Below are 23833 nucleotides of genomic sequence, written 5' to 3' on the forward strand. Positions count from 1 at the left end.
CAACAAACTGTTATGAACATAATTATGCTTAGAAAAATCAGGAGGAAAAAATGTGAAACCTTTAGAACATTTTTGTTAAATTGTTAACAATATACTGACTATACATGTATAAGTAAGCTTCACACATTCTCTAGCAGTCTTTTAGAATAATACTGAAATAGCTGACAGAAATTTTAGAGACTGACTTTAATAAGGATTTAAAAAATTATTTTTAGTTTCTTAAGTTTTCACATACATATTCGAGTATGAAAAAGCAATCAACAAAATGCTAGATTAAGCCATCTGCTTGGGCAGTTTAGTAAGCCTGAATTATCTCTAATTCCCTGACCAAAGATGCTGCTCTAGGACATATTGAGCATCCAGTAATTAGGGACAATTCCAGAACCCAGACAATAACATAAGAAGAGGGCTTGCACAGGAGCGGGGCGGGGGGGGGGGGGGCATGCATGACAGTGCTCAGAGGTCACTCCTGACAGTGCTGGGGAAACCATATGCAATGTGGACCATGGATTAATTTGGGTGGGCTGCATGCAAGTGCCTTAATCTCTTAACTATTCTCTGTTCTGAAGATGGCATATGGTGGAGGAGAAAGGACATTTTAGTCCAGAGTTTAGCACACTAATCAGGCTTTTTTTTCCTGTACAGTAACAGGTAAGGTACAGAATGCATTAGCATTTGCATCTGGTTGAAAGAGGGATATTTTAACATCCTCCCTATAGTGATATTCCAATACTGCATTATACATAATAGTATCCGAAAGAAATAATATTTTCCTATTAAAGAACCCAACTTATTTACAATGAGGAATTTATAACTAATCTCCATTTTTCAAATGGTAGAAAACAAATGGTAACAATTTAGATATTTATACTATAGCCACTTTTTCTTTTCAGTATTTTGTCGTAACAGACCTCTTGCATATGCCCCAAGAAGCCATGAAAGTAAAAATGGTCTACTACCTTATTGAAGTCAAGGAAATCCTTAATTTTTACCCTTTTCAAAGATTTCAAGATATAGCACAAGCATGAGGCTCAATGATAGCAAGTAAAGATACACCGGCATTGTTTATAATATCCAAAGTTAAGTACTACTGCAACTGATCAATTAATAAACAATAAAACTCCTAACAATGTGATGATTACATTACAGAACCATTAAAAAATTATGGTCCTGTAATTTCTAAAACAATATAAAAATGTTTAAGACATAAAATGGACAGTAAAAAGATACAGAATGTTACACTACATATCAGTTTTTCCCTATAACAGTAGCACTGATGTCCAGTTGTTCATCAATTTGCTCGAGTGGGCACCAGTAACATCTCCATTGTGAGACTTGTTACTGTTTTTGGTATATTGAATACGCCATGGGTAGCTTGCCAGGCTCTGCCCTGCGGGCGGCATACTCTTGGTAGCTTGCCGGGCTCTCCGAGAGGGACGGAGGAATTGAACCCAGGTTGGCCGTGTGCAAGGCAAACACACTGATGGAAATTTCGGGTGCAACTGGAGGCTGTGTGATTAAAGAAGGCAGATTCCCATGGATGCTCTAAGTAGTTTGTTTTTCCCGAAAAGGGGCAGGGTAAACCAAATAGGTTTGAAACCTATGTTCAGTCTAACTAACCCTAGCTTCATACGATATAAATGAATCCATGTGTATGCACATAAACACCAGAGACATAAGGCAAATAAATTTTATTTAACAGCGATCATTTCTAAAACTTGTACTTGACAAATATTCCTTAATAAATCATTAGTCATTTCTGAATAAAGAAAAAAATACTACAGAAGAAATTGGCTAATCTTGTTCTAGAAAGTGAATTTTAGAGATCTCATTTTGATGTCAAATTTATTTTGAGTATTCTGAAAGTTTTTTTAAAAACTGAACCAAATCTTTGTATTGCTAATGAGAATAAAAATAAGTACAGCCACGTGGAAAAGTTCAGTGAATTCTCAAAATATAAAACTCAAAATCAACATAAAATCCAGAAAATTCACTTTTCGGTCTTTAATTCCCAAAACTTGTTTGGTTTTGAAGCAAAAATTGGCTGTGTTCCTGAGTCACTCCTCACTCGAGGCACCGGCCTTTACCCCAATAGTATCTATCACACACCCAGCCCAAAAACTTGAAGGGAGCAATAAACACACATTTTTAAACTAGGTTAATATCAGCATTATACTTGTAGTAGTCAGAGTTAAAAAAATAATCCATCAATTACTGAACAGGTAAATAAAGAGTGATGCAAAGGTGGAATATATTCCATATATATAATATATATGTATACATATATATGTACACACACATACACATATATAAGTATATGTAGTTCATTCAACAATATTTTTCAGTTTTATAGAAAAAGAAAAATCTGGCATTTTCAAACAGAAAAAACTTGACATAAGGGAAATGCAACAGAAAAAGAACATTGTATCATTTCATTTATATAAGGTACCTAAGCAGTAGTTAAAGTTCAGTGACAAAAAGTAGAATGGTGGCAGCCAGGGCTGAGAGGAAGGGTAACAGAAGTTAGTATTTAATGGCACAGAATCAGTTTCGAAGAATCAAAATGTTTGGAAATAGAAGTTGGCAATGGAGGCGTAGCACTAAATGCCTGGGAATTTACACAGAAAGGGTGAAAATGGGAAATTTAATTTCACACATAATTTAACAATAAAACTTTCAAATCAAACAAAAAAGAAAGCTCATTGGTAATAAACTTAATTGAACATCAATATTCCAACAGAATATATAAAATTTTAGCTAATTTATCTGAGCAACATTCAATATAACCCATAATGTACTAAGGAGAAACATTGTAACAGGAAAAAAACTATAATAATTTTCATAAATAAATGATAAAGTTGTTTTAATTTATCCTGAGAGCTGCTTTTCATTTACTTGGGAGGTTGGGGGGGGGCGTTGATTTCACTGACAGTGTTCAGATCTGACTCCGGGTTCTGTGCTCTAGTTTCTCTGCTGGAGGGGCTCAGAAGACTACACGGGGAGCCAGGAATCAAGCTCGGTGGGCTGCACGCAAGGCAGGAACCTTACCCTTTGGACTATCTCTCCAGCACGGACTGCTCACTGCTCTTTATAGGAAAACATTCAATCACATGATGATGCAACTTTGTGACATTTTGCAAAATTATCAAAGAACATTATTGCATCAAACTCTACTTCTGAAAAAAAGAATTACATCTTTGACTATTACAGACTGAAATGATGGTATTGTGTGTGCAATCAAAAGGAGGCCTTTTAATTAGGTAAATTAAAAGGAAAAGAAAAGTGATACACAGGAATTACAATACACAGGAATTGTAGGCACTCCTGGGGCTGCACCACTTGAAGACAGAATGCAGTGACTCAGAGACACTGAAACACAATGGAAGGGATACCCGGGGAATGCACAGTTCATCATGAGACGGGAAGGAAGGGGCCGAGGAAACCAGAGACCACACAGCAGTCAGGGCCACGGGCCGTTGCTTTGGAGAGGCCCAGCAGGCCAAGTGGCTTCGAGAGAGACGGAAAGGCAACAGAAGACGAACCCATTTTCTGTACAGCTTACCTTCTCTGTCAGCAAACGCTACTTTAGGCTTCATCTCCTTCTGTGAAACCTGCTGCATATTTTCCCTTTGCTGCTTGGTTTGTTGCATGGTATGGGTTTTCCAGAGCTTCCGCAGCTCCTCCACCTCTGTCTCTGAGTCCTGGTTTTGTTCCTTGCCCTGTTTTCCTTTGCTGGCGGTGGCTGGCTTTTGTCTGAATTCTGCGGGCTCTCCACCAGGCCCACTTTCTTTGTCCCCCTCTTCTGGGTGTACTGCATCCCCGTGGTGAAGACGATCCTGGTCGGCCTTGCCTTTCGCACTGGGACTTTTCTGTTCGCTGGGGCTCGGGGATTCAGGGCCAGGACCTGCAGCCTGATCTTCCTCAGAGCCCACTGCAAGGTTGCTGGCATTTGTTTTGTGAACGAGAGTCCCAGCTTCATTCGGTGAATGTCCAGAGGAGGATTTTAAAGGCTCAGGAGTACCAAGAGCCCCCGAACTGCCTGTCAAACACTCCGCTCCACTCGGAATGACCGTTTTCACAGACTCTGATGACGCCGATGATTGACCCCGGCAGAGCTCATCGGAAGACACGAGCTCCTCTCGGATGGGGGAGAGTTCTGATTCCGTGAAGACGTCTTCAGAAAAAGACTCCTCGGTGCTCCTGGGCGCCGTGCTGGCACTGTCGTTGCCTGCATCACGGGTTCTTGACTCAAGTTCATCAGCATTGTTCCTGGCTGTTTTCTTAAAATGGCAGACATCCCTTCCTGATAACTGATCCAGCTCTCTGTCAGTAAACGAGATTAAAAAGTATCAGACTTTAAAAAAAAAAAAAAAACAAACAAACCAAAAAAAAGCAACAAACTTTTAAACTGCAGTTTTTTCTAAAGAATCAACACTAAGTATCCGGAATAAGGCTTTTGCAGAAGGAGATAACATTCATCTTTTTAACACATTAAAGATATGATTAATTCATGGAGATCAAGTAATTAAGTGGAGTTTTCACATCACTTGCTTATGATATGGGATACATCCATTTAAGATTTCCTGAGGTAATCGACTTGAACAGAAGTTGATGATGAAAGTTTTAGGTGAAACTATGATTTATAACTAGAAAAGATTTCATTTTGGAATGTGAAAACTAAGCTTAGAAAAAAGTTCAATTAAAATGTAAATGTCTTAAGTACAGAGATATTTTACATGGGTGAGTATGTACATGAAAACACATCCATATACACACAAACCTTCCTCTTACATTTAAAAATGAAACTAAAACGTGATTTTTAATGCTGAAGCCAACTTGAATAGAATGCAGGTAAAAGAACTGCAAAGAATTCTTCAGGATACCAGCAAAAACTTTTTATAATAGCATTAAGGAGACCTTGCAGGCTAGGGTTTTTATTTTAGTATCTGTAGGGTTCAGAGTTTTCTAATGTTAAATGACATTTATATATGTAAGAACTAAGGTTCAAAAGTTAGATCAAATTCTAAAAAGGGGTGGCATATACATTTAGTACATAAAATACAATCATCAGTTTTAAGTGATGGCTATGCATGATTATTGGAAGTTGCATGAAGTCTTAGTGGAAACGGTTTAACATTTATGTACGTTGGACAATAAAAAAGAGTGAAACTTATGCTGACATTTAAAAAAAGCAGCCTCTACATTGTGAAGCTGGACGACTTTCTTCTCTTATTCTACTTTCTGATATTCTTAAAGTCTTTTAATGAGTATGTATTCGTTTTTTGACTAGGCTTAAGAAGATTTTTAATCATTAATTTACTGAAGTCCAATCTGTGCCTCCCTTGCTTTTTATTCACTTTAAGAGAAAAAAGCCTTTACTTTGTGCTATTGGATATGTAGTGGTGTCATCTACTGGTGATTCACTCAAACTGCATATAGAGGCAGTGGCGCTTCGAACTTAGAACCTGGACATAGTTTTAAGAAACTCTCTGAACATTAAATAAGATACGGGTAAGAAGTAAAGCCATCAAACCCACAGGACATACATTTAGATAACTACTATATCCTTCGAAGTTAATACATTAAAAAGTTAAACCACTTCTTTCAGTGATACTGCTCCTGTTCTGTAGTTTAAGAACAACACTTTTAAAAATCAACTCCTTCAGCAGTTAAAACAAAGGAAAATAAAACCAATCAAAAATGTTTTTGTCCTTTGTTTTTCGGTGTGTGTGTGTGTGTGTGTGTGTGTGTGTGTGTGAGTGTGTGTACATCCGGGGTTGGCACGACTTACTCCTGGCTCTGTGCTCAGGGATCACGCCAGGACGGACTGGGGGTACCACATGAGTTTAAACTTGGGTAGGCCACATCCAAGGCAAGCAGCTTGCCCACTATCTCTCTCTCTCTGGCTGCCAAACCCATCAAACACCATACCTCACTTTGGGCATTTATGACGCGACTTTACAAAACCACAAGCTTTTTCTAATTCGCCGGTAAATGTTTTTTTTTTTTTTTTTAGCCATTCATAAGGCAAGATTTAAAAGATATTTACTTCTGAAGGACTTAAAAATGTTTGCATTCAAAGGCATGGTCTTTCCAGGTGACATTCTTAGTGATAAAAGAGTGATCTGCCAAAGGAGAGCCCCTTCACACTCCACCCTTGTTGAGCAGTTATAGCTCATCTGATGCAAGAGAAACTCTCTCTCTCTCCATATATATATATGTATATATATATATGTGTATATATATATATATATACACACACACACACACAGAAGTAAAAATCTCATTTCTCTTTTAATCAACTTTCTTCACCTATGTCTTTTCCTCAACTCACCGCATTAACACTTCACTTACAGAAACAAACTTTGGATGATTATCTCTAAAAACGGTATATTCTAGGAATTATCTCGTATCACTAAAGATGGGTTTACCAAGTAAAGATAATATTGATTGGATAGAAGGTACAATGTACTTTTGGAATGGGAGATTTTATTCTAACACAGGTATCCTAACAACAAAACGGCTGTCTTCTATAGATGAAAATCATTTGTCTTTCTTCTCCTTTAGAAGAAGTCTTTGTCGCAAAGGTTCATTTTAAGTCATTACCATCACTTTGAATCTAAATGTATCTCCCTAAGCAGGATACAGTGTCTATCAGGGAGAGTGAAGCCACTGTTTAAAGTGGAGGGAGGAATCTGGGAGCTCTTGATTAGTGCACGTCATTTTTCTTTCTTTCTATGTCTTCCTTGCCTGTCCCCCCCTGTCACTCTACTGGTCAGGCACAATACTTGTAGGCTACCTTGACCTGTATGCAGCTCCCCGACTGGTATCTGTATCACACGGATACCTTAACCAGCATATTCTTTGTGCAGTTTGAGTCTCTCTTGTATATTTCACACATTTGAGGGGGAGAGGGGGTAGAGAGGCTGCAGCTCACGAGAGCAACCTCAGGGTTTTTCATTTCCTTGGTTTCTGTTGTTATTATTCACTCTGGTTTCTCCAAATTTAGACATTTCAAAGAAAATGTGAAAGCTACTCTTGATTACCTTTGTTATAATTAGTTATAGAAATAATGTAGAATTCCGAATGCTATGTCTCAGTACCTAAAAGGAACTGGTAAACGTTAATTAAGTGCTACAGGTTACTTTTTATAACTGGTTGTCCGGCTAAGTATATTAATATAAGTCTAAACCAATTCCAAAGTGTTCTAGGTGGAGTAAGACTAACTAATCCTACTTAGGATTTTCACTTCATTACTGATAAATGAAAAGAAGCTATAACAAAAGAAAAAAATAATTAAATTAAGACCAGGCCCAACTATCCAGATGCAATAAAATTGCAATGGAGTAAAAATACCACTCTTACATGGGTAAGGATTCCTTTATTTTGCTATCCAAAATTTCTTTGTACATTGCAGCTGACATCACCTCTTCCATTGGACACATGATGCCATAGTCCTCACAGCCATTCTCTTGAACCAAGGGGTCAGTTTTATGTGGATCAAACATAATGTTATTTGGTGTAACTAGCAGCACACCACTGACTGTGCCCTAAGATGAGAAAAGAAAATAATATTTAATCTTCAAATATTTCAAAAAGTATTCTGGCTATTGATAGTAATTTTCTCCTGATGCCATGATATCCACTGTGTCTAAAACTACTATATTCAAGCACTGCATTCTCATGATTTTTTTTTTTTTATTTTAACAAAACCCAAACTTTCTCAGTAAGTTCTTCTCTTGGTAGTGGTAATTATAAGGAACATTATATTCACTCTAAGACAATCAAATCAGAAATTACAACTGGCAGACTCAGTAAGATAATGGATCATAGCAGGAACTGTGGTATAAGAAGGGATTGTAAAGTTTGGCAAGGCATGAGTAATATATACATTAATTTTCATCTTCCTCCTGTGATTTCCCTCCTTACAGATACCATATATAATTTCCTGAATATAAAGCAAGTTTAATGAAGTCTGTGTTGATAATCCAATCCATTTTGAAAGGGAAATATAATCTATTAATGTTTTTTCTAAAATCAATCTGTCTTCATCTGATTGTGCTACTGTTTGATCTTGGGTAAGTGAAGCCTCTGGGCCTCTGTTTCTTTATCTGTAAAATTTGTAAGACAAGATGACGTTGAGTTAAGAAACAGAGTAATACTAACGTAATTATGGAAAGTGATTAATGTTACAGATGTTTACACAAATAGAAACACATACATAAAGATTCCATAGCTTTCATTGTACAGATAAAAAAACTGGAACTCACATTAAGCAAAGTCTACTCACAGTAGCTATTAATTACTAAAATCTTTGTATGTATTATACTATCTATAGGTTATTCATTTGATTTTCACTTAGTTTTTAATTAAACATATAGATGAACACAAAGGTTGAGATATGTTAAATAACTTGCCCTAAATAATAAATAATGTAGTTAGTAAGTGGCAGAATTAAGATTCAAAACTCAGGTATATTTTTCTTATAATTCACAGCTAAGTAACTATACTCATTCCATCTCTATTGCCAAATATCCTCTAATCCCACTGACCTCCCCCTCTATTATAATATGTGAAATGTAAAGGAGTCAAACATAATTCTAAAGATAATCAAATTAATACCTCACAGTTCTCTATCTTTTCCTGTGAAGCTATAGGTAAGAAAACTTAGCTCCTGATTCAGCTGGTTTCATACCCTCCTTAGAAAGTCCACAGTCAGCTCTGTAAATTTACCTGGTTTAACTTTAGGAATATAAAACATTTGTATCTATGTTTCACACTGCAACCAGAATCAGTGAGAGATGACTAGAGGTGTAGGGACATTTATATTGCTAAAAGTAAGACAAGAAATAGATAATTGAGAGTAGAGTGTATACAGTGTGAAATACCACCAAAATTTATCTTTAATACCTTTATACATTTCCATAAATTCAGATTAACTGATAAATGAGTCTTAAAAAATCAGTAAGAATTAAGAAAAGCAAACTTCAGGTTTCCTGAAAGACTTTAGGTCACTCTTGTTTTTATAATGCTTTCAACTAAGCATTAGTTTTCAATGCTAACCCTTTGATTCACTGAGATTACAAATATCTTGAACTTTAAAATATTTTCACAAAGAATGATTACTAGGTATATAAAAGATCTATGAATTAGATACTTTTAATTGCTATGTATATTATTACAATAATCTTCGCAGTCTAATTTTAGAAATAATTTGAAAAGCCCCTCAAAAAGATGCTTCTGTTTCTCTCAGATTAGAAGAGTCTCTGGGCCATATAAAGACTATCTGATCTGCTGTTACTTTCGATCAAGTCACTCAAGCAGCTGGTAATGAAAAGATGAACTGATAGTTCTATGCCACCTTTCCTTTGCTACATTACCATTATTTCTATTAACTGGAAATCTCTGAAGTAAGTCAACATAGACCATGAAAAACTACTTCAACATAATATTCACAGAAATGTATTAAAGCAAATTCTGAAACTCATTTGATAACATAAACTCATACTAAAGCATTTGCATTTCATTATTTTTTAAATCTTTCATGAATTTGTGTATATTATTAGGAGTAAGAGCATTTTGTAAGAGCTTTCCAATTAGAGAATCCTCTTAATCCCCATGACCTTCATTAAATTCAAGCAAAGATTTCTCTTTAAGTATAAATTCTAACACTGCACGACAGCTAATTACTCTTCTAAGAAACTATTTCTGTTAGAAAAAATGTTTATCTGTAAGATAAAGTTACCATTTTATACTACAGTATTTCTGCAAACACTAAAATATTAAAGACTATGATTTGGTATTCATTTTAACAAAGAGAAAAGTTTATAATAGTTTTTTTTCCATTTATCTCATTAAAATGTAAAAACTATAATTACTGTTGATATTTTGATATTATTTTAAAACAATCTCCACTATAAGCAACCTGTAGGTAGAAAAACTAATTATGAGAAAACATTTCTTCTTGTTTAGTTTTTTGTTCATGCATTAGAATGAACAGACCAGATTTAACAACAACAAAAAAATTATGTTTCAAAGATAGCCAACAAAAAAATGTTCTCCAAAAATCAGGTTTCAAGTCATTCTTAAACCTGTCTTTGATTTTATATTTTTCTTGACTGCTAAATATATATATATTTTTTTGCTTTTTGGGTCACACCCAGCAATGCACAGGGGTTACTCCTGGCTCTGCACTCAGAAATTACTTCTGGCGGTGCTCAGGGGACTATATGGGTTGCTGGGAATCGAACCCGAGTGGGCTGCATGCAAGGCAAACACCCTTCCCGCTGTACTATCGCTCCAGCCCCCCAAATTTTTATTCATAATGATTACAACTCAACTTCTATCTGTCAAGAATTAATTGGGACTAAAACAATCAGTGTGTTAGATGCCTGCATGTATATTTACATACACAAATACAGGAAATACCTTCTTTAGACATTAGAATGCCAGGCAGTGACACCTGAATAAGGAGGAAATATAAACAATTAAGATAAAATCTTCAATTGCCCAAAATACTAAAAGGAGAGTTTCTAGGCCAAATACTGAAAGGAGAGTTTCTAGGCTACAAGTAGAAAATGAAAGGACAGATAAACACTCTCCAGATGATCAGACCTAAAATGTTCCTTTTGCAAGCTTCCTGTTCAGTACTGATTACTACCTATGTATATGGCAAATGCCTAAGAATCATGAAAGCATTTGGAAGAGCAAGGGAAACAAACCCAGAATCCACAAAGCCAGGAACAGCTGGTATTCTTATTATCCAGAAACAAACAAACAAAAAAAATCTCATAATTTATAGAATCTCCAAAACACCTGGGGCTGGAGCGATAGCATAGCGGGTAGGGCGTTTGCCTTGCATGCGGCCAACCCGAGTTTGAATCCTAGCATCCCATATGGTCCCCTGAGCACTGCCACGAGTAATTCCTGAGTGCAAAGCCAGGAGTAACCGAGTAACCCCTGTGCATCGAAGGGTGTGACCCAAAAAGCAAAAAAAAAAAAAAAAAAAGAATCTCCAAAATACCTAAGGGGTATTATTCTAATAAAGGGAGAATAACTAGGTATATTACCAGCTTGGATCCTAGCAAAACAATCAACGAGAGGATTAAGCAGTTTCTTAGAAATAACTGTGTCATGGGAAAAAAAAGTAAAAGTTATATACAGTGATGTAAAATATTGAGCACTCCCCTCAAAGAAGCCAACTAGTGATATGCAGTATCCAACTGAAAACTACAATATCTCATAAAATAAACTACAAAGGTAGAATAAAAAGAGACCCACAACAGTAAGAAAAAATCTATTAATGTACACAAATACAGAAGTGAGAGTTAAGAGAATCGGCTGGGAAATATAATTAATATAACTATATTCCATAACTCAAGAATATAGAAGTTTTGTGCATTTTAAGTAGGTACCTAGGTATATAAAAATTGAAATAAACACATTATAGATAATTGCAAATACACCATGGTAGAAAACAAAACATCATTCCGAAATGAACTTAAAGATGCATCAATAAAAACTGTCCAAAATTAAAAGAGGGAAACAAAAGGAACAAAATATCAGTGATTAATGAAACACAACACCAATCAGTCTAAACTCTTCTTAATTGGAGTTCCCCACAAATGAGATAGTGAGAAAATATATTTGAAGGAATATCACCAAAATTTTTCTAAACTTGATAAAAACTATGCACTCACAGACCCAATAGTATGGATAAACCACAAGCAAAACAAAAATGAAAAAGACATAGGACACATCATAATCAAACTGTTCATGGTTAGTGATGAAGAGACCATGTTTGGTATAACCAAAGAAAAAATTAATAGGCACATAAGAGACGACATAAAAGAGAAGACCTCCTTCAGAAATGGTGTGAGTCAGAAAACAGGGGTGTGCTCAGGAAACAACTGTAAAACTCTGAAAGAAAAGAAACTCCTGTCAACCTACAATTCTACACATAGGAAAAATGCCTTCCAAAAAACAGGACATGCCAAAGATACACACACAGTAAACAGGCACATAAAATGCTCAGTACTTGAAGTCTTTAGGGAAATGTAAATTCAACAATGGCTTATCTCTAAAGATAATTGAGCATAGCTAAAATGTAAAAATTTGACAGCCCTATATGCTAGCCAGATTGTAGGATAACAGCAACCCTTATTTATTCAGATAAATGAGATAAAATGATACAGTACTTTAGAGGAGTTTTGTTGTTTCTCACAGAATTAAGTATAGTCCTACCATAGATAGAGCAATCACCTAAGTAATTACTAAAATGAGGTAAAAACTTAACCTACACAAATCCTGTATATGAATGTTTATGTATTGTGAAAGGGCCAAAAATATTGACGTTCTGGCCTTTTCAAAATTTTTGGTGATATTCCAATACCTTCAGTGAACAGATAAGATTGTTATTTCAGTTAGAAGCATTATTCAGCAATAAAAAGTTAAGTTACAGAAAGACCCGGAGGTCTTTTTTAATATACACACTACTAAGTGAAAGTTAGCCTGAAATCATATGGCCCTAGTGTACGATCTCAACTATATGACACCCTGAAAAAGACCAAACAGCAAAACATAAAAAAGGTCAGGAAAAAGGTGAGAAATTCCTGGGGATTTGTGGGGAGCTGATAGAGGCAGAGGGCAGAGAGGGTTTCTGGGCAATGAAAAATATTTCATGTGACACTAATATTGGTTACATATCATACAATTTTCAAAGTCCAAAACTGTACTGCATAAAGAATGGAAATCCATTTTAACTATAAAAACATGTTTAGAGTTAAAAAGATAAACCTCTTAATACTAACCAAAAGAAAGCTGAAGGGACGGTTTAGTATCCATGAAAATATATATTACAGCAAAGCATATGATTAAAAGAGGGATTTTTATAATGAAATTAAGTCAGTTCAGCAGAAAAAAGAGAGCCGTGAATATTTTCACAACAGCAGTTTCAATGTATCAAATAAAAATAAATATAATTTTGATAGGAGAATTGGAGAAGCCCATAATTCCAGTGAAAGATTTCATTTTTACTGTTTTCCACTAATTTCTAATAAGTATTTAAAATATTAGTAACAGCAGTATTTGTATTCCATTGCCTTTACTAATTTCAACAGATCATTAGATTATAATATGTATATTCCTAAACATTAGAAGTAACACTAGAAATCAGCAACAAAAGCCAACCAGAAAACCCCCAATTGATTGAAAACAAACTAAAGCATTATAAACTTTTTTTCTTAATCTCTAATTTTTTTTTGGTTTTGGGGTCACACTCAGCAATGCTCAGGGGTTCCTCCTGGCTTTGTATTCAGGAATTACTCCTGACAGGGCTCTGGGGACCATGTGGGATGCTAGGGATCAAACTGGGGTAGGTTGCATGCAAGCAAACCATACGCTTTAACTATCTCTCTGGGACCAAACTAAAGCATTCTTAAATATCCCGTGGGCCACAGGAAAAAATAAATAGAAAGTACTTTGAACTGAATAAAAATATACCATCAAGAATATGGGATGTAGGTAGAACAGTACCTGGGGAAACTGTCTAGTACTAAGCACCTGTATATTCAAGCACTCATAATGCTTTAATTCTGACTATAAAATAAGTGTATTGATTTCTAATGTGACTATCACATTATAGTTAACTTTCAAAGCGACAGCTTGGAGCTTATTTCCCAAGTTAGCTCTGCTTTACTCCATTTGCTTTCCTGACTAGAAGTTTTTGCTCTACAAAAGCAGCAAGGTAGGACAGGTGAGAGGAATTTAAACTGGTTTAGATTCTGGCCATCACATAAAAATCGTAAACACCTTGAAAATTTTAACCTTTTCTGATTTTTTCCCTTATGATGAAAGAACAAATCATGTGTCTCACAATATTATTCTAAACTAATACAATTATTCAAATCTCTCTATTGGTTTCTAGCATATTGTAGGTATTCAATAAAGAACAGTGCCCTTTCGATTCTGTTCAATAAAGAACAGGGCCCTTCCCTTTAGCCCTTCATATTTTAAGCCCAGAAACAGTCTTTTTTTTTTTATCAGCTTAAAAAAAAAATTCTACCATGAGCAAATCAACTGTATATCATTGTTCTAAATTTACTGACATTCTATTATCTGTAACAAACCACCATACTATAAAACCAAGGCCTACACTACCTAAACTAAAAGTTCCACCAATATTTTTCTCTCAATATCCAAGTAGTTGCTGATGCTTATAACTAAAACTGAAAATGTCAAACTGTCATATTTTAGTAGTAAATGGCATAATATTTTCTCTGGAGTGTTATTTATTACCTTCCCGCTGGTAACATATTTGCAATTAATTTTAAGAAATTTTTCAGTAAATGCTTCTTCCTCCTCAGATGTTGAAGATACTACTCGTGCAGGCCGAGTACCAGTTGCAGCAGATGCAGGAGTTACTTCTTTTGGCTGGACTACATCAGCATTCTTTAAGAGAAAGAAAGGAAAGCACTTTAGAGAGCTAAATAATAAAAAGCACATTTATATAAAAGTCAAATGATCAGCTTCCCCTAAAAGGTACTGCTTTTTCTTATCACATTCTGGAGATCAGTCCAAAAAATTTTAAATGTATAGGGAATGTATAATCGAAATTCATTTTAATGTATAGGGAATACTGTTACTTTTTTTCATATTCAGTAAGAATCTCTAAAACAGTTTAAGTTTATATATGATTTTTAAAGTGGGGATATATAGGAATCATCAGGAAATGTTGAAAACTATATCCTCTGCACTCTCAAAAACTCTCTCTGTCTCTCCCTCTGTCTCTCTATCTCTCTGTCTCTATTTCTCTCTGTCTCTCTTTCTGTCTCTCTCTCCTGAATGAAATAGAGGACAGATTAGGTGAAGTACATGTCTAGGGTTCCTATAAATTCAGCAGAACCCATTCACTGGAAGATTCTTTTAAGAATCTTAAGCTAAAAAGAGTTTATAATATTAATTAGTTAGATCACAGGGTCTTAATATTTTTTTTTGCCATGGCCAGTGAGTGAAGCCTATGGACTTGTACCTCAGAGTATTTTTGAGTAGCACTGTAGCACTGTCATCCCATTGTTCATCAATTTGCTCGAGCGGGCACCAGTAACATCTCCACTGTGAGACTTGTTACTGTTTTTGGCATATCGAATACGCCATGTGTAGCTTGCCAGGCTCTGCCATGCGGGTGGGATACTTGCGGTAGCTTGCTGGGCTCTCTGAGAGGGATGGAGGAATCGAACCAGGGTTGGCTACGTGCAAGGCAAATGTCCTACCCGCTGTGCTATTGGTCCAGTCCCCCAAAAAGTCCCCCAAAGTTCAGGTGAGCCTCACGCACAAAGGAACCGGCAGAGGAACCCAGGTATGTGAGTCCTGGGGCTGAAGACCTCCAAGGCTGCTCGGACTGGGACTGGGCCTCCTCTGCCCAGAGTTCCGATTTCCCAGTAGCTAGGCGGTCACACCCAGGGACTGCCCCTGGCGCCGTGGAATCCCATCAGCGGCCAACATCCAGAGACTTAAAAGCCAGCTCCCAGAAGGTAGGATATCTTATAGCCTACTTCTCCCTCTGGGAGAACCTGGCAAACTACTGGGAGTTTCCTGCCCACATGGGAGAGCCTGGCAAGGTCTCCATGGTGTATTAATATGCCAAAACCAGTAACAAGCTGGGTCTCATTCCCCTGACCCTGAAAGCCTCCAGTACAGCATCGTTGGAAGGACGAGTAGAGAGAGGCTTCTAAAATCTCAGGGCTTGGACAAATAAAGATGTTACTAAGACGGCTAGAGAAATTCGACGATCAACGAAATGATGATGATGATGATGATGGTGATGAGCACTGGAGCACTGTCGTCCCTTGTTCATTGATTTGCTTGAGTGGGCACCAGTAACGTCTCCATTGTGAGACTTCTTGTTACTGTTTTTGGTACTTACCAAAATAAAAAATTGTAAAAAATGTTATATTTAATAAAAAGTATCAAAATATTTTATTGGAGATATATTTATTAATACATTAAAAAGCAAGATCCAGTGGTAGTTCTGATGAGATTACAGGTACCATCATAAGATTCATCACATATAGAGTATTTTGGGTCACTTTTGAGGGCAGTGGTGTCAATGCCCGTTAAAAGATTCCGCAACTCCCTTGTGTATTCTATGCCCTCCTTCTCTTCATAATACAACATAATACCCATTACAAAATAACAAAGGGCATTTTTCATAGCAGGCGGCCAGCCCTTATGCTCTCTGAACTTCAGCACTCTCTTACTTTTGAAATGATGTCTTTCAACAAAACCAATTTATAGGCAGATTTAGGTTCAAGCCACGAGGCCAGGAAGGCCCCACAGATTTGTAGTCAGACAAGATGTTACAGTTGGGTCTGTCAGAAACAGTTTACACAACTGTGTATGTTTTAGTGATAGAATGTGATAATGCCCCAAGTCCAACCAAGGTACCAATAGGACTCTGGCATCCACTCCTCCCCGCTCAGGCATGCTTACTCTGTGCCCTCAGTCCCAGAGCCTGTCACCACCTTGCTTTGCTTCTCCATTTCCCTCACAGAAGAAAAGACCAACTGCTATGTGTCTCTACACTATTGCAGTCTCGCCTTTTCTAACGCTCCTTTAGGATTCCAAACACAGGGTAAATGAAGCTAAGGTTGAACTGCCTGCCTGTGTCATTTTCCCGAATGACTACATGTCTTTAAGTCCCACAGGAAAATGGCATGGCTCTGATGAAAAAGATATTCTTACATCATCTGGCCAGGAACAACCTGTCATAAGAACATGACTTCTGGCGGGGTGGGGTGGAAGGACGGGATTGAGGGGTTGGGAGGGATACTGGGTTCACTGGTGATAAAGAATGGACACTGGTGGAGGGATGGGCTCTCAAACATTGCATGAGGGAAAAACAAGCACGAAAATGTGTGAATCTGTAACTGTACCCTCACTGTGACTCACTAATTAAAAAATAAATTAAAAAAAAAAGAACATGACTTCTTCACATCAAGATAAAAGTAAACATAATTTGTTCTTTTCCTGTGACTGCAATCTAAAGGAACTGTTTATATATATATATATGTTATGTGTGTATATATATATATATATATATATACATAATGGGGCCACTCTCCACTTGTTTGGATGAGCCTCATGTCTGAGATCTCCAAGGCTGCTCTAATCAGGATCAGGACTGGGCCTCTTCCACCCAGACACCCCATTTTCCAGTAGCTAGGCAGTCACCTGCCTCTGGCACTGTGTAATCTCATCAATGGCCAACATATAAAACCAAGCTCCCTGAATCGTGTAGCCCTATGGCCGCGTGACATCTAATAGCCTAGTTCTCCCTCTTGGAGAACCTGACAAGCTACCGAGAGTCTACTGCCCACCTAGGAGAGCCTGGCAAGCTCCCGTGGCATATTCGTATCCAAAATACAGTAACAGAAATATACATACCTCTCAGAGAGCCTGGCAAGCTACCCGTGATGTATTCAATATGCCAAAAACAGTAACAATAGGTCTCATTCCCCTGACCCTGAAAGAGCCTCCAATCATTGGGAAAGACGAGTAAGGAGAGGCTGCGTGTAACAGAGACGTTACTGGTGCCTGCTCAAGTAATTCAACGAACAACAGGATGACAGTGATACAGTGACAGTGATATACATATATATTATTTATATATATGATATTCAACAAGACTTGGAAAAAGCTTCTTTTTCTCCTTTTCTTACACAAACTTACAAATACAGAGACACAGAAGTTACGGCTAATGAGAAAAATAGCTATGAACAAACTTATGTCCTCCACTCTATAAAGTGAAACTATTCTGTCACCCGAAACTAAAAATGCCTAGTTTGTCAGCAAATTAACAAGAATAATTTGTGGTTTTGTTACCAGTTTGTCACTGATAATCCTAAGCTCTGAGTGCGAATTGAGGCAAAGAAAAAGTGTCTCCTAAAGTCAGCAAAGCATCAGAAAAGGATACCCCACAGGAGTCTGCCTTTAAATGGATGAAATCTTTACATATAAACACACCAATTTGGTCACAATGAAATGGGGAAAATATGGTTAGCAATAATTTACATAAAGGGGCATAAGAACATAATTTCAGAGATTTTAAAAAATTATTTAAGTATGGTCATTTAAAATTCATTTGAAAAATTAACTTAAAAAGAACATTAGTTTCCTAAAATGCTAAACAAAACCCCATTATTAATGATGTCAAATTATCTCAAGAATCACTAAGATGACAATAAATCTTTGGAAGAAATTGTGTCAAAGATGAACTTATCTAAGAGTTAATGGTTAAAGGGCTGGAGCAATAGCATAGCAGGTAGGGCATTTTCCTTGCATGCGGTCAACCTGGGTTCGATTCCCAGCATCCCATATGGTCCCCCGAGCACTGCCAGGAGTAATTCCTGAGTGCATGAGCCAGGAGTAACCCCTGTGTATGGCCAGGTGTGACCCAAAAATTTTTTTAAAAAAAGAGTTAATGGTTAAGAATCTAAATTTGAGTGTGGACTTCCTATCACAAAAGCTTATGCTTCTGAGGAAAACCTTCATTAAATTATACGGTATTTATAGAAGAGAGTTGATGAGTATCTTTGAGCCAATAGTATCTACAAATAATAAGTCAATTTAAACTATCTGATTTAATAAGAATATTTCACTTTGAGAAATGTAATTTACAAAATTAAGCAACAAAAAGGTAAAATTTCAATTTAACCATAATCAAAGTGAAAAAGAAAAAAAAGAAGCAGTTGCTGCTAGTGATGTTTTTCTAGAGCAATCTTTGGAAAGCAGAGAAACTTACAGTGGTCTTATCAATTTCAGCCTCTGATGATGTTGGTGACAGAGGACTCACAGGGCTTAGAGATGGCGAGCTCTCAACACTGGACACATAGTCAGGATCGGGGACATATAAGACCTGCAAGAAAAGGTTCACACAGATTCAGTTACACCAAAATGTTAATAATCAGAAGATGTCTCACATTAAAAAAAATATGTACTAACATGATAGTTCTAATAAGGTTAAAAAACATAATTATCTCAAGTTTGATTTTATGTATGTATATGCAATGAAAAACTTTCCATTTTACTATTAAACACAATGCATGAAAAAAGATACCTGTCCAGTAACAACCGCTCGGGAGAATAACTTGTTTAACTGAACAAGTTCGTTGGGTGTTGTATCAAATTTCAATGCTATACTATTCAAAGAATCCCTTGATTCAACCTGTTTGGAAGGGAAAAAAAAAGTATTATTTTAATCCACTAAAGTAGAAAAAGTAAGCTCTGAGGTTTAATTATTAAAGTATAAATAAGCCAATCTCACTTGTAATATAGAACAAAATGGGTTGCCTCCATCTTTCGAGATGAGAGGAAGACAAAATTTGTTTTGTTAGCAAATGTTGTTAGTAAAGAGTTTCAACCAATATGGTGTCAAATATATAATTTGTAATAATAAAACATCACATGTGAGCCCACAGTTTAAGCAATTTAACAATATAATATATAATTACAAAAACCACAATTTATATTCTACAAAAGTTTTTCAATTATACAATGTTCCTTTAAATGGTTTCTAAAACATGACTTCCAGAAACATACTGATTTCATTTTACCAAACGATGCCTTTTTGTTATTGTTTTTGGGGGCATGCAGGGCATACCCAGCAATGCTCAGGACTTACTTGGGTTCTGTGCATACATTATTATTTTAACTTTAAATAAAATATGATGTAGGTGGTCTGGAAATACACTGAAGCTAGACTGTAGGATAACATAGCTTCAGGTAGTTTAGGTTTATTGGGTTACTCCCATCAGAGTGCTCCCATTCCTCTGTGTTTATTTGTAACTTCTTTCTTTGTGTTCTGTTGACTTGTAAATACTGTTTTTTTCTTCTCCTTGAGTCCTTTACATAGTTTATCCAAAGTCAAGTCCTTTTGTATGGGCACAGGAAAACAGTAGCAAATGCTATGCTTTGTAACCTGGGAGTCATTTGACTCTACATGATATTTTCCTCCTGGGCTTCTGTTCTCTCGACCTAAGCCTCAGCTGCCCTTACTTCCTAGCACCCCCAAAAGCAGGGTCCCGACGAGGGACGGGACGGACCCAGGGCAAGCAGTGAGTTGTGTGCTACCCTGGCATCAAGATGGGCCTGGCCAAAGTGCCTAATTCTTAACTATAAGTTAAGAGCTTGATCATGGACAAATGCTGTCATAATCCAAAAGTAGCAACGAGACTAGGATCCTGCTAGGGATAGGAAAGACTAATCTGGCCTGAGCACTGTAGCCTGAGATCTGAGATCAAGATGGTCCCAGGAGAGCAATTCTGTAAGCTTAGTGCATCTCTTACTGTGTCGATACAAAATGATTAATATTATGAATGCTTATGTGTTTGCTGGACTAGGAGAGGAGAAACACACCCATAGGATTCGCCCTTGGATGGGTCATCCTGCTGAAAGAGAATCTGTCCTAGAAGCAGCATCCCCTGAGGGAAAGAACTTTACCCCTATTGATTGTGACCACACCTATGTGTAAGCCCCAACCCCTCATGCTGGGGGGATTTAACTAGGCTGTAAGAGTGGGCTGGGGGGACAGACTGAGAGCTGCGGTAGGTGCAGAGAGAGGACGAGCTAGGAGTGCAGGAGATAAGAAAGATGGAAGGTTGAATAAACGGTAACTAATCAGCAACCAGCTTGGTCCTCGTTTTCCTCCTCTGTCTGCCCCATGGCCAAGGCCGCTCTGGCTAGGCGAGCGGGCCGGGACCGAACCCCTGTACCCGGGGGCGGTCGATAGGGAGAGCTGCCGGGGCTTCCCCTGGTCACCCCCTGGCAGATGTTTTTTACACTAAACCATAAACATCTTTTTTTTTTTTGGGTCACACCCGGCAATGTACAGGGGTTACTCCTGTCTCATGCACTCAGGAATTATTCCTGGCGGTGCTTGGGGGACCATATAGGATGCTGGGAATCGAATCTGGGTTGGCTGTGCACAAGGCAAATGCCCTACCCGGTGTGCGATCGCTCTAGTCCCCAGACTATAAATATCTTAGGGAAACTGTGAGTACATTGTCATATTAAAAGTCTTATTCTGAAAGGAAGAGGAAAATGCTTATTTTTCTAAATATAAAACCATGTTATATACTTTATAAAAAAATAATTATTTTACAAATGTTACATAAAGATCTCACAAACTGAAAATAAAGGATAATATCATATTAGTTTGAGACAGCAGGCTCAAGAAATAGTACACTGGAAGCAGCACTGAAATGAGCACTGGAAGCAGCCAACCCTGGTCTGATTCCCAGTATCACACGTAGTCCCCTGAATCCACTGGGAGTGATACCTGAGCAGAGCCAGAAGGAAGCCCTGAGCATACCAGGTGTGACCAGAAAACAAATCATTTGTTGCTGGGGATATGGCTCAGTGACAGAGTGTGAGACTCACGTGGGTGAGACCCTAGGTTTGATCCCCTAACCCCCCCTCATATATATATATAAATAAATACATTAAGAAAGGGAGAGATTAATTTGGCATAAGGAATAAAACAAATGATTAGAAAAATGAAAGTCAAATTAAAATAAAAACCTGTGGAGGATGTTGTGTAATTTTTCCGATCAATACTCCACTAACTCATTCTAAAAGCACTGATCACACAAAGAGGCAATGGTTTCTTTCACTTTTGGTTAATCTTCCACTTAAATAATGGTTCTTAAATTTAGATTTAATTCGGCTACAGACTACAGACATATCATTTTACAAAATGATAATCTCCTGATTTCTCAATCATGGAGAGAAGCACTTAATTTATGATTATACTATGATTTAAACTGAGCTTTTTTGATAGTGATAAATATAATGCTATTTTTAATTATTTGGTTTCTGCTGATTAAAAATTTGTTAAAAATCTCACACTGTAAGACAGAGAGATAGTATAAAAGGTAAGGTGCTTGTCTTGTACGTAACAGGCTTTCAGTAGATACCCAGCATCACATATGATCCCTTGAGCACCACCAAGAGTGACCCTTTAACCATAGAGCTAGGAGTATGCTCTGAGCACTGGTGTGTCCCTCAAAAATAAACTCAAATTGTCTATTATAGAATGTCTGTATGTGTGTGTACGCACATGCACACATATTAGAGTAAGGCTGTAATTTTCTCAATTTGAAGGATTCATGGAAAACATTAAGATTTCAGTCAAGACTGCAGAATTTCATGAGACACTGTATTGTTTTAAATTGCTACATAGCTTCTTAATAATATGTGAGAAAACCACCCCCCTCTCAAAAAAGTAACTCCTACAAAATTAAGTTCAGTTAAAATAACTGCTCCTTAACACAAGTCAACTATCTAAAGAAACAGTGTTTACATTCAAAAGATAAGCAGTATACCACGGACTGGAGTTGATTTCTTAGTTTCCCATAGTAACCAGAAATGTAAAATGCTGAATGCAGGGATATTTGAAAGTCATTTCAAGAACACATTAAAAAGCTACATTTTCAGAGCAAAATAACCGTATCTATGTCAGTATAAAATGAGTTTATTCTGCAAAATTAATAGCAACATTTTTTTAATTCTTTTGTCACTATCATTATCATTAGCACTACTGGAAATATAACATTTTTCTGAAAAACTAAGTATTTTCCTAAAAATCTAATGTCATAAAAATTATTATAGCATAGGCATTTTGACTCCCAATAAATGATCAATTATACTTTATTTTCTGGAATAATTTTTGCTTCACGATAAAATTTTTTTCAGAAAAAATCAATTAACAACTAAGAAAATGATTAGTAATGAAAGTAAAATACAGACTTAACAAGAGCAGTTAAAGCCTTGTCTTATTTATAGACAATCAAATTTTTAAAGATATAAGTATAAATCATGTGGAAAGCACATAACTTACAGTATATTCAAGAGTTCCTTTAGGTTTCTGAAAAGACATTCTTCTCCCATCTTTCTTGTCTAGGGTCTTCTTTTGGCCAGTGTCTAAGGAAAAATTAGGCAAAAATCCTATTAAACTCATTTTCTTTTTAGAGCAATGTCAATGTTACTAGAGATCATTGGCCAGATAACCTAATCTGTCATAATTTTTTTGTTCAAGTTTCTCTGCTCCAAAAAAGTCCTGAGTTAAACTCCCAGATTTAGTGACAGTTAATCCATGACAAAAAGCTATGCCTATGAAGTGAAGCAAAGAAAAGATGTTGGGAAAAGTGGACGGTCACATGTGAAAAATGAAATTAGAACTGGACATCACATCATTCACAAAGTTAAACTCAAAGTGGATTAAAAACCTCAAGATTAGAATAGACACTACAAAATACACTGAAGAAAACATCAGCAGAACTCTTAAGGAAATTGACCACAGAGTCTTCAATGAGATGAGCACAGTGGCAGACAATAACAAAAACAAACGGGACCACATCAAATTAAAGTTTTCACACAGAAAAAGGAAAACTCAACCTATTAATAAAAGGCGTCCTACTGAATGAGACAATACTTGCACGTGATACCTTAAAGAGCTGATTATCAAGATCTATAAAGTACTCACAAATTTAAAAGCAAAAACCAAAACAAACCAAAACAAAAACAAACCAAGGACCCTATCCACAAATGGGGCAAAGGGGTGAACAGACACTCCAAAGAAGACATTAAAAAGGTATATGAAAAAGTGCTCATCTGGGCTGGAGGGATAGTAGAGCGGGTAGGGTGTTGGCCTTGCACACGGCCGACCCAGGTTCAATTCCCAGCATCTCATACGGTCCCCCAAGCACTGCCAAGAGTAATTCCTGAATGCAGAGCCAGAAGTACGCCGTGAACATCACTGGGTGTGACCCAAAAGGAA

At 36.8% G+C, this 23833-nt stretch overlaps 1 protein-coding gene across 5 annotated transcripts in view; it reads right to left on the reverse strand.

Annotated features, from left to right (window-relative positions):
- The window catches only part of OXR1 (oxidation resistance 1), a 431839-nt gene that overhangs the window by 29106 nt on the left and 378900 nt on the right, over window positions 1–23833 (reverse strand). For all 5 annotated transcript variants that reach the window (XM_055129071.1, XM_055129068.1, XM_055129069.1 and 2 more), the window contains 6 exons: window positions 22895–22977; window positions 19115–19222; window positions 18800–18913; window positions 14296–14448; window positions 7366–7550; window positions 3563–4323 (listed from right to left, as the gene is read on the reverse strand). In XM_055129071.1, coding sequence (XP_054985046.1) covers window positions 3563–4323; window positions 7366–7550; window positions 14296–14448; window positions 18800–18913; window positions 19115–19222; window positions 22895–22977 — 1404 coding nt within the window. The remainder of the gene's footprint in view (window positions 1–3562; window positions 4324–7365; window positions 7551–14295; window positions 14449–18799; window positions 18914–19114; window positions 19223–22894; window positions 22978–23833) is intronic.

This window comes from Sorex araneus, chromosome 2, assembly GCF_027595985.1.
Source record: "Sorex araneus isolate mSorAra2 chromosome 2, mSorAra2.pri, whole genome shotgun sequence".
NCBI classification, from domain to species: domain Eukaryota; kingdom Metazoa; phylum Chordata; class Mammalia; order Eulipotyphla; family Soricidae; genus Sorex; species Sorex araneus.